Genomic DNA, 11,877 nt, shown 5'->3' with positions numbered 1-11,877 from the left:
TGTCGCCAGCTGGAGCAGAAAGGCGTGGAGCGAAGCGCGGGAAGCCGCTGGTGTGGCCGAGCCCAGTCCCAGCGCTGCGACTCTTCTTTTTGGAAGCACTGAAAGATAAAAAATTATATTTACAGGGACAGGAAGGAATGGGCAGATATCGAACCTGTACCTCAAAGTGATGGTCCGAATCCTGTTGTTCAGATCATCTACAGTGAAAAATGTAAGTTTTAAGTATGTTCTGTAGCAAAAGTTGATTAACCATGTATCTGTCCTTTGTGTTGTTAAAGCAAGACTTCATCTTTTGGATAATGTATTTTTGAGAGTACTACTGTGGAAAAAAAATAATTAAATATTCACTGTCTTATGGTGGTTGTGTGTGTTTTCATCAGGCATCTCTGAAGATGAATATTCACCTGACATGTTAACAGACAAGGTTTTATTTTAAAATCATGTGGTTTGAGAACTAGTACAACAGACGATTGACATAATAAGGCATTTCTAGCCCACAAGTAGAAGAGAGATGTGTGAAGCTATTGCAGCTGGGGAAGTAGTGTCAGTAAACTGTGAGGAACTTTTTTTTTCATATTATTCAGGTGTTGTATTTGTAAGATGTTTTTGCAGCTTTTTGGTATAATGTTTAAAGACTTCAATCAAAAGTGCTCTCAAAGCAATATATAGCCATGATTTTAAAGAGGTATACTTAAAAGTACACAAAATAGGAAGTAGCTTCAAAGGCTTATTAACCTTACCCCCTAATCACACCATTGTCTCATATCCTTGGATAAGATCCTGTTATTTATTTAGTTAGAGATGTGTATGATTACTTCCGGGCTGTTCTGCAGCGGGATGAGAGAAGCGAAAGAGCTTTCAGGCTGACAGCAGATGCCATTGACTTAAATGCTGCAAACTACACAGTATGGTAAGTGATTGTTCAGGGAATTATTTCTATCATGATTTGATTGCTGACCTCTTAAGTCTTTAAATGATTTTGTTAGTCTAATCAGGGCATGATTAGTTGCATTTACACACAGGAGCAGTATAGACTTCCAGTGAGCTTCTGAAGAAAGCCTTTCCTCAGTATTTTCCATGTCTCATTTTGATTTGGTGATTCTTGCTTTTTTGGCTTTGAGGATGTTATCAGTCAAGCTCAGGAGTTGCCACAAAATAACTTTGCTCTTTAAAATTAGATAACTTAGCTGATAACGTGGCCTTGGTAGAATGGTGAAGATGCCCTCAGTTGACCTCAAGAAGAGACATAAAAGCATGATAGCTGTTATTTCCTGCTAAATAATTGCATACTTGCCATACTGCATTTTAAAAGAGATGTCAGGTTAATGTTCAGTTAGGTAAGGAATAAACAGTGAATTTCCAGCATTCAGAATAGGGCCTTGTAATTCATGAACACTAACAAGTACCTCTTGTACATCTTTAGTCCACTAACTTGCATAACATCAGGAATTTTACATTATTTTAAGCACAGAAGTTGTAGTTTCTGTGATTATAAGACTGGTGTGGGTAGACCAGAGGTTAATCTGAAGAAGGACTGCTGTGATCTTAGATGACAGTGTTGTAACCAGTTGTATTCCAGTTCTCCACTTTTTGGTAATGAATGGCCTTTAACAGAACTGGATATGTGGTTTAGTTTCTTGCACTCCTTTTAACTAAATATTTGTTAGAAGAACTGTGGAGAAAGGTTCTTCTGTGTTATCCTCTGTGAACTTTAGGAAAGCCCTGTTGCAGTGTTTGAATGCTTGACTTTTATACAGGCATTTCCGGAGAGTCCTCCTGCAGTCTTTGGGAAAGGATCTCCATGAGGAACTTAAGTATATTACAGCTATCATTGAAGATCAGCCAAAGAACTATCAAGTCTGGTAAAATCATGGGGTTTTTCAGTTCTTAATATTTTTGCAGATAACTTTTGTTTTGTAAATTGCCTAGAATAAGTTGTGATCATTGATCCTAGAAGATGTTAAGAGTTGCTTCCTGCATTGACTGCAGTAGAAGTAGTGGAGGAGTTCCATCAGCATCACTGCCAAAGTCCTCTTTAGCAGTTTGTTCTAAACTTACGATTATGACGTGCTCACAAGGTCATGTTTTAATTTAATTTCAGTTTCTTAAACTGTCAAAATAAGTCTGACAGATCAAAAAAATGACTGATGAAAAGGCAAACAAAAAGACAAATAGAAATTAGTATCTTTTTATTTTATTGGCTCTGAGTTTGCTTACCTGTTGTTGGGTTTTTCCACAGTGAAGGGGAATAAGCAAAACAGTAGGATTGTTATTGCTAGAGAAATTGTGTAGTACTAGAAAATTTTATTCTGCTGAAGACTTTGGCCATGAGTGTTAAAAAGAGAAACATTACTTCAAGTAAATGTAACTTCTGTAAAAGGAGGTGATTGGCCAATATGTACGTGTAGTTAGAAATTGTTATACTGTAAGTACACATCATATGTTTTTCAGAGCCAAGTGAAATGCTTTGGTATATTTAATTTGAAGTATTTAAATAGCATTTCCTTTTAAGTAGTGCACTTGCTATATGCAGTTTTAGTACAGACCACCCATTAACAAAAATGTTTAGACTGTTCTAAAAACAGTTTGCTGCTCTTGTCATTAGGCATCATAGACGGGTGTTGGTGGAGTGGCTGCAGGATCCATCCCAAGAGCTTGACTTCATAGCTGACATTCTTAACCAAGACGCCAAAAATTACCATGCATGGCAACACAGACAATGGGTTATTCAGGTATTGTATCCACAGAACTCTTGATTCACTGAATAACCTGCTCAGGTTGTAGAGTTTTTCTTCTTAAATACAATCTGAATTGCATTTGGCACTTTGTTTCTTAAGGCTGAAGGGGGGAGAATAATTGCATTTTAACGTGTGGTAGACGTGAGGTATGAACTTGCCTTATAGGAAGCGAGTTTAGAAAGGTTCTGTTGTTGGCTGCTTAGTGTTATCTGTGTGAATTTAGTGATGGGCTAATGCCATTGTGTGCAATTGAATAGTGTAGCCTGTTCGTAGCGCACCCTTCCTTTTATCTCTCTGAACTTTGTGTTGGTTTCTTATAAAGAAGTCTCTGTATCTGATGTTCAGAGAACTTAGGAGCAAGGAGAATAAGTTTTAAAAAACAAACCCTTTTGATTGTAATACTCTCTCTTCCTTCTCTTTTCACAGGAGTTCAAATTATGGGACAACGAACTGGAATATGTAGACCAGCTTTTGAGGGAAGATGTGAGGAACAACTCTGTTTGGAACCAACGACACTTTGTAATTTTCAGCACCACTGGCTATGATGATCCAGCAGTCCTAGACAGAGAAGTCCAGTTAGTAATGCTGTTCATACTTATGTTAAGCATTCTCCATTACATGAAAGCAAAGGAATACTTTGACAGTCCCTGTGGGCTCATCTTTCCTGTTTTTAGTGCAGTTTTTATGCTTGCTCTAATGGATAGCAGATCAAGTGTTAGTGCATATGTAGATGTGTTCAGTATCACTGACTTACTGGGTAGTTCTGAAGCAAGCTATGCTTACCCTGGGCACACTATTCTCATATTGTACCAACAAAACTTCTTTTTTCTTATAGTCAACTAGCTATAGTGGAACAACCTGCAGAAAATATGTAATGCTGGAACCACATAAGTTATGCTGTTCGTTAGTATCTTACATCCTACCTCCAGAAAGCTTGGAAGGAGAATCACTCTGTGTTGTATTAAACTGCTGTTTTAATAGTACAGTAGCCACAATGATTTAAAGATAGTGTGGGTTGTAGGAAGAGGAATTGCATTTTGTGAAGAATTTGATGGAGCTGCAAAAAGAAAGGAGCTTTCAGGGGGTATGTGGTCAGCACTAAGATGACACCCTGTCTTGAGTTGGCTAGTTTTGAGGAAAATGAGCTTTGGAAACAGTTTTGAAGTGGTATGTTTGTAACTGAAGACAAGCTGGGATTCTAGCCATTTATTTTACTACTGATGGTGGTAAGGGAAGCTTCCTTGTGTGGTTTTCACATCTCAGACTGCTAATCAGGGTTGATGGTTATCAGAAGATATTTATCTAAGTTGAAGCAATGAAAAGAAGGTAGTCTTTTTTATTTTGAGTTATTCTTCAGAAGAAAGACTAAGTCTCTGAAGAGGTCCATTGGTATATTCATAGAGGATCTTAGCCCCTCCCACACCTTTCATGACTCTTTGCGAACTGCTGTAAGTTGTACTTCTCTTCCAGTTTATAACTTTCCTGCAGTTCTATGACTTAGAAGCTTCAAAAAGGTTTAGAGTTGTTTTGTTCTTTGGGTTTTTTTCCCAGTACTGCTTATAGAACTTTTTTTTATCAGTATCTGTTGTCTGAAAATCAGCTGAATGCCTGATTATGCTGAGTAAGAGCAAAAAGTCTGTTTTGTGAGGATGAAATGTGGCTTTGTGGCTGTATGGCAGGTGCTTCTTGTTGCTTTGCTTTTAGAGGAGTTGCCTAGCTGTCACTTTAAAAAAACTGCTGCAGAAGGCTGTGTGAGCTCAAAACTCAAGTTCTGCCTTTTTGTGGGCTCGCTCAAGTGCAGCCTTATGAAAAAAAAAGTTCTGCAAATAAGTACAGAACATACCACATGCAGTCATATTTAACATAGCTCACCCTGAGCTTTGATTACTCCAGCCCTTTTCAACCCCTTGCCATTTCTGTATATCAGGACACAAGTTATTCCTTTAGCATACCGAGAGAGTATATTATGTTGTTTTGTACTGTTATTGCTTATAATTTTGACAACTGTTTCATTATTGTATAAAATGCAGCAAATTGAACACTTCAGAATTTAAAACCATTCTCACAATGTCTGCCCTTCTGAGACTTGCAGTGATTATATTGCAAGACATTTCTGATATGTGACCCAGCTGAGATGATCTGAAAAAAGATTCTGAAATACAGACTAGAAGGCTGTATTTGAGAGTGAGCACATTCAGGTAATTTCTGACTGCATTGTTGGTGGTTGCATTCCTGACCTACTATCTTTTTCTCACAGTTACACTCTTGAGATGATCACAGCAGTGCCACACAATGAGAGCGCTTGGAACTATTTAAAAGGGTGAGATATCCTTCTCTATGGGGCAGAGAGTATCTGTAGAAGGTGCCTGATGTCTGGCTCTTAACTGGAAAGAGCTTGTTGCAGTTCATTCTGGTGTTGTGTGCTTAAGCAGGCAGGCAAAACCCTCCACAAGGGGTTAAACTAATTCTGTGTAACTTTCCACTAAGTTTCTGGCCCTGTAGTTTGTGTGGGAGGGTTTCAGGTACTTCTTATGCTTGTAAAAACTTGACCTGTAGTGTTACTGGGTTCAAAAGCACAAGAGTAGGAAGCAATGAGCATGCTTTCAGTCTGATTTCTGTTGAGCATATGCTAGCATACTACAACATTAAGCTGTATTGCATGCTGCTTACTTTCTGCCTGACTTGTACTTGCACCCTTATTTCAAAACTGATCTCCAAATAAAGAAGTCATAACAAAAATGTTATTCTTCACACCAGATTCCCCAGCATTACATTTCAAGCCTATCAACCTCTGTTCTAGGATTCTACAGGATCGTGGTCTTTCTAAGTATCCAAATCTGTTAGAGCAACTGTTGAATTTACAGCCCAGTCACAGTTCACCATATCTGATTGCTTTTCTTGTGGACATATATGAAGATATGCTTGAGAACCAGTGTGATAACAAGGAGGAAACACTAAACAAGGCATTGGAGGTATGTTTTGAGAGCTTGATTTTGCTTCTGAGGGATGCCATCTATTCCTTTCTTGTTTTATATCCTGACAAAATGGGTTTGATTTTCCTAAACAAAATGAGTTACTTGTTAATTGCAGGAGCTCTATGAAGAGTTTAATCTTGTTCTCAGAGTATCTGTATCGAAACAATCTCAAGCTCCCTTTGCACTTTCTAGGTCTTTCTAAGAAAGCTGACAGAATTAGCTGAAAGGCCAGCAGGCACTGGGGAAATCAGTAAGGAATGTCAGGCACCACTTCTGCAGAGTATAAATGACTACTAGCAATGTGGTACATCTCTTTTTTCATATTCAGAGAACACATTGCTGTGTTTTGCAGTGTAGTTTTTACAAGAAAGCTTTTCATTCACTGTGGGACAGACTGGAACTCTGTAATGAGAGCTGCAGTTCTTGCTTGGGGTCTCTGTTCCAACATTTTTCCTTGATAGTAAAACACAACAATAGTGTAAATAAGTGCAGTTGTACCTCCCAGATTCATGTCCCTTTATACTATTTCACTGTATTTGACTTTGTCATCTATTTAGGCATTGAAGCTCCTATTTCTCAACTCTGGTTCACTGAGTAAGGCAATGGCATCTGCGTAATAAAAGGGAATTAACTCGAACAATATGTAGACAGTGTTCATACCATATAAATTTTACACAGCAAATGAGAGAGACTCACAGGGAAGCGGTTGCAATTGAAATAGGACTGGAAAGATTTTTGTGCGGTGTCAGATTGGTTGACCACCAATTGGAGTTGACATCAGTTTGAGGTCACTGGACAGCTGCAAATTTGGTGAATAAAACAAATGTTACTAAGAAAGGTGTTTCTAATACTGGCTGAGCCGTATATTTGCATTTTATAAAGATATTTAAGAATTCTGTAAGCTTTTGATATAACAATCCAATCTTTTAATTTTCTTTCATAGTTGTGTGAAATTCTGGCTAAAGAAAAGGACACCATCCGGAAGGAATACTGGAGGTACATTGGAAGGTCCCTTAAGAACAAGTACACCTCGACCACCAAACAGAGCACAGTGACAGACAAGCAGCAGTAAAGCAGTGTTAAGCTCTCATAGGGTCACAGAATGTTTTGGGTTGGAAGGGACCTTAAAGATCATCCAGTCCAACCCCCCTGCCATGGGCAGGGACACCTCCCACCAAACCAAGTTGCCCAAAGCCCTGTCCAACCTGGCCTTGAACACTTCCAGGGAGGGGACATCCACGACTTCCCTGGGCTACCTGTGCCAGTGTCTCACCACCCTCACAGTAAAGAATTGTTTCCTAATATCTAGTCTAAACCTACCCTCTCCCAGTTTAAAACCATTCCCCCTTGTCCTATCACTACCTGCCCTTGTAAGAAGTCCTTCCCCAGCTTTCCTGTAGGACCACTTCAGGAACTGAAAGGCCACAATAAGGTCCCCCCCAGAGCCTTCTCCAGGCTGAACAACCCTAACTGTCTCAACCGGTCCTCATAGGGAAGGTGCTCCAGCCCTCTGATCATCTTTGTGGCCCTCCTCTGGACCTGCTCCAGCAGGTCTATGTCCTTCTTAGGTTAGAGGCCCCAGAACTGGACACAGTACTGAAGGTGGGGTCTCACAAGAGGGGAGTAGAGTGGAAGAATCACTTCCCTTGACCTGCTGGCCACGTTTCTGTTCTAAAGCAGTACTAAGCTTAAAATGCAGTATGTTATTCCCCTGGTGAAGAGGTATTGCAATGAAAAGAGGAGTCTGGAGTGCTGTATAGTCTTGGGTCACTGCTGCTATTGGTGATAGCTCTAGATGCAGTCAAGAAATGTATTAATGCTTAATTATTTAAATGTATTAAATAAAGGGTTTATTCCCTAATAATAAATACATAAAGCTTTACCTACTATTTATAAGGCACTAAACCAATTTCTTATGCCCTGGCTTATCCACTCATGGTTCCTAACAGTCACGTCAGATGCTGCAGGTAACTTAGCTGTAATGGATATCAAGTAACCCACTTTTAGTGCAAGTAGGCGCTGCAGTTGTTGCCTTATGTGGGAGCAGCTGTGCAACACTGACAGCACGTGGTACTGTATGCAACAAACAACAAGCCTCATTTTAAAATTAAACCAGGTAACTTTTGTGCATTTGCCTGAAACTTTGTGTGTTTCTTTTCATCTTTAAATATGCATAGTCTGTTCTTTTCAAAAGCTAATAGAGAAAAAAACCAAAATAGCCTCTTTTAGGGATGTTGGATTCTACTGCATTGAGGTGTCTTTTGCACTGGAGTATTCTCATCCCAGAAACTTTCAGTACACTTGATGTATTCAGTGTAGCTTTGAATTCTCATCTACACTGTCAGGAAAAATGCTTTAAGGACCCTAGGAGATCTGCTTAGTTTTTTTCTTGGAATTCTGCTCAGACAGATGAGATTTTTAAGTACTTTTTTTTTCTTCACCTTTTGTAACCAGACAAAACTGAAGTCATAGGTCAGAAGAAATAATCACTAACTGGTTATGTTACGTATCTTCATTGAACTGGAAGGGATAGTTTTACTGGGGGCTTACTCACATTAAATGTCTTAACTTTGTTGCTCCTATACGTTTTTCACATCTTTTTCCATGCATATATTCAGCCAAGAATTATTTTCCCTCCCCTTTGTGAAAGACAGAAGGCACGTGCAGTACAGAACTGCAAAGGATGTATATACCTGTTCAAGGAAATGGCTGCGTCTGCCCCGTGTTCAGTAAATTGCTATCATAAACTGCATTCTTAGTGTAGAGTGCTTGTCTGATATGAAATACTTTCTTGAAGATGATCTTGAAGGGAATTGATAAAAACTATTATTTATTCCATAATAGGAACAGTTTTTCTGATACTAAGCATTAAAGGCTGCTGATGTAATTAAACCATAGTGGAGATTATTTTAAACGCTTGAAATACATTAATTGAATGCATTCTTTAAGTTTCAAACAACTCATGGGGAGTGGAATTGTTGTATGAAGAGTGTGTAATTTTAAGTTTTTGCTGCTTTCCTGGCAGCAGAGAGAACTTTTTTATAGTGACACATGAACATCTAAAATAGACATTAAAAACCTACAGAGATTTGATACTTGCCTTTTAAAAATTATTTCTTTATTATTTTTACCACAGTTGAAGCTGTAGCATAGAACAAAAAGTGTATGTTTCTACCCCTATAACTGTTCCTAATTGAAACTACACTAAATAAGGAGTACTGAAGAGACAGGATGTTCAAGGTCTTCAGGACAAAGTAACATATTTGCCACTACCAGTCAAGAAAGCTCAGAGACATAGAACAGACAAATGCAATCCTTAAAGTAAACATTATCAATGAAGAGTAAACAGAATTTTACCTCCACATATGGAGTTAGTAAGTCCTCAAAACTTTCTGTCCTGATTTGAGCTAAATAGAACTAATTTTGTATTTAGTGATTTTACTTTTCAGCTGTCTCTTCTAAGTGGCTGAACTTGCTGAAACTAGTGGCATGTTTTTCCAGACAGTGTGTACTTCTACAAGTGATAACGCTTGTATGTTACGTAAACATGAAAAGGCCACTATCACACTATGGGTGCCATATCTGCATCTGCGGGGAGGAGGAGACAGAACAGATCATCCAAAACTGACCAACTAGGTATTCCATCCCACATACATCATATTCAGTATAAAGCTGAGGGACCACAAGGGTCTCAAACCTGCCCCCTTCTCTGCCCTCTCTTCTCTTTTTCTCCTGCGATGGCTGAAGTCCAAGCAGAACCCTGCTAGTTCGTCTGCCTCTGATCCTGATTCATGTGTTCCTGAATCCAATTTCTGCATCCAGCTCCCACCTGCTGCTGGGTCCAGTCTGGGACTTTTCCAGTGCCCTGCTCCACAGAGCCTCTGGTGACATATTCGTCATTGAGGGGAGGATTCTATATTGGTTTCATAGATATATTTCTACATACTTGTATATATTCCATTATTTTCCCTGCTTACATTATTAACCTGTAGTATTAGTATTATTGTTTAATTAAATCTGATAGTTTTCTTTTCCAACCTGTAAAGTCTCTCTCCCTTATTCTCTTTTTCCCTTCCCTGCTGGGAAGTGGAGATGGGTTAATAGAGGCATCTGTCCAGGATTTAGTGGCCAGCCCAGCCCTAAACCGCGACACTTTCATAAACAAAATTCAGAGGGCACTTGTGAGCTCTTAGTCACTTGTGGTCTGAGGCGTACCCTGTTGTCCTTCTGTGTCAAGAATGGTGGGATCTTCTGACAAGACTCTTGGACTGTTTTCTTATGATGATGTCAACTTACGACCTTCTCATGTTTGAAAATGATGTCTAGAAGTAATCAGTAAAGAATAATCTACTGACAAGGTTAATAGGTTTTTAGATTTTACAAGCATAGTGATTCTTGCAAGGATAATGCCACTTCTGAGCTAAGTTTACTAATGAAGGAATAACCAGATATGTACTCTTAACAGTAAAATAAATGTATGACCAAACAAATTGTGCAAATCTTAATGAAAAATCATGCTGGAGACTAGAGTCCAGATGTGGTGGGGGTTTTTTGGGTTTGGTTTTTGTTTGTTGTTGGTTTGGGTTGTTTTGTTGTTTTTTTTTTTTAAATGTAATTGTTTCAACAGAAATGTTCATTTATATTCATTCAAATGTTTATGTTTACTGTCACCAGGATTGCAAGGAAGCTCTCAAATTCTCTTGAAAAGGTATCTCAGTTCTGCAGTAGCCAGCCATTCTAAGAAATACTGAGCCTTCAGAGCTGGGAAAAAAAAAAGGCTTGATAGCTGGCTGGGCAGCCTTGATTTTAAAAATATGTCCAAGACAGACTCTTTCTTATCAGAGTGGGAGCTTGACACAATGTGTGAGCTATAGATAGAAGGATCTCAGAATAGGAAGTGTTAGATGACTTTAACCTGTAGGTGTTGGTACTGACTACCTGTGATCAGAGGAAACAAACTTCTTTGTCCTAAGGGTTCAACTGTACAAGAAAACTTACTGTTGTTACTGATTGTGTGTAGTGATGCGACTCTTCTGTACAATTTTATTACTGAAAAGCTGTGCCTAAATGGAAAACTGTATCAGTACAACTGTCTCTTGTAAATCAGTGTAATTGGAACATCCAGTGGAGTAGGGGGATTTATTAAAGCATGTGAAATAACTTCCTATGCCTTGCTTTCATCAGAGGCTGATGTTCTTGCCTTGATCTAGCTGAGTCTGTCTGATTAAGCTGTTCCTGTCTTCTACCTTATTGTTTCTGCAATTCAGCTGACAAAACACTGCACAAGTCCTCCCTAATCTACTGAGTAGAAAACCACCTGAGCTAGCACAAAATGCTTGTCAGTTGCTGTCTGGATGTGCCGAGGCAGATGAGGAGAGTGCTGTTCTGCTGGACCTTCTGTTGGAGCAGTGTCCTCCAGCAGGGAAGCCGTGAGGTTTCTAATCACTCCCACCATGCAAAACACTTCTGTCCAAGTGCCAGCAGGCAATTCATGCCGTGCAGTGGTGACAAGGATCTTATGGAGAGACAGGCCCCTACAAGAGCACAAAACGCCTCAAAGCTTTTAGAACAAAGGGTAAAGGAACAACATTAAGTGATGGCATGGCACAGGCTCACATGAAGGCTTCATAAATGCTGGTGGACTTGCCTATGTGCAAGTTCAAGATAGGCAGAGGCAACACTGCAGCTGTGGTTTACTTGCCCTGTGCACTTGGATCGAGAGAGAATATCTTTATTAACACCTTGAGCCACATGTCTCAGGTATTGTCCGAGATACGGCATTGTGGGTGCAATAACTTGAAAAATGCCTCTCAGTCTACCTCATGCCTTTTTCTGAGCATCAGTAGCTTTTGCATGTTGCTGACATTGTGGGATAAGGTGTGTGCTTGCACTTCGTGTTCCAAGTCTGGTTTTAGTTGGTGATTATCCCTGTGGCTTTGGGGTTGGCAGCAGGTTTCCCTCATGTATCTTCTGCTTAAGACAGATGGATTTGGAAAACTGTGCTAAGACAATGTTTGGTGGAGTTTTAGCAAATGTGATAATGTGGCACTATGGCATTTTACTTCTAGTCCACTGGTGCCAAATATATTTCAATATTTAGGGTTTTTTGTAAATTACCATCTCTATTAAATATGACAAGCTGAAAACTTTTTCTCTCCCTTTAG

The 11,877-nt window shown here is 39.3% G+C and overlaps 1 protein-coding gene across 1 annotated transcript; it reads left to right on the top strand.

Moving 5' to 3' along the window:
- Window positions 1-105: 105 nt before the first annotated feature.
- Window positions 106-6,785, top strand: FNTA (farnesyltransferase, CAAX box, alpha; the record flags this gene model as incomplete). The annotated part of the gene is made up of 8 exons (XM_010186488.1): window positions 106-211; window positions 796-910; window positions 1,758-1,862; window positions 2,606-2,732; window positions 3,165-3,313; window positions 4,996-5,058; window positions 5,539-5,710; window positions 6,657-6,785. Coding segments are annotated over 8 exons (966 nt in total), but the record flags the coding sequence as incomplete, so codon positions are not given.
- Window positions 6,786-11,877: the final 5,092 nt, after the last annotated feature.

Source organism: Mesitornis unicolor, unplaced genomic scaffold, assembly GCF_000695765.1.
Source record: "Mesitornis unicolor isolate BGI_N332 unplaced genomic scaffold, ASM69576v1 scaffold25996, whole genome shotgun sequence".
Lineage (NCBI taxonomy): Eukaryota > Metazoa > Chordata > Aves > Mesitornithiformes > Mesitornithidae > Mesitornis > Mesitornis unicolor.
The sequence above is the reverse complement of the archived record's forward strand: the minus strand, read 5'-3'. Positions and strand labels throughout refer to the sequence as shown.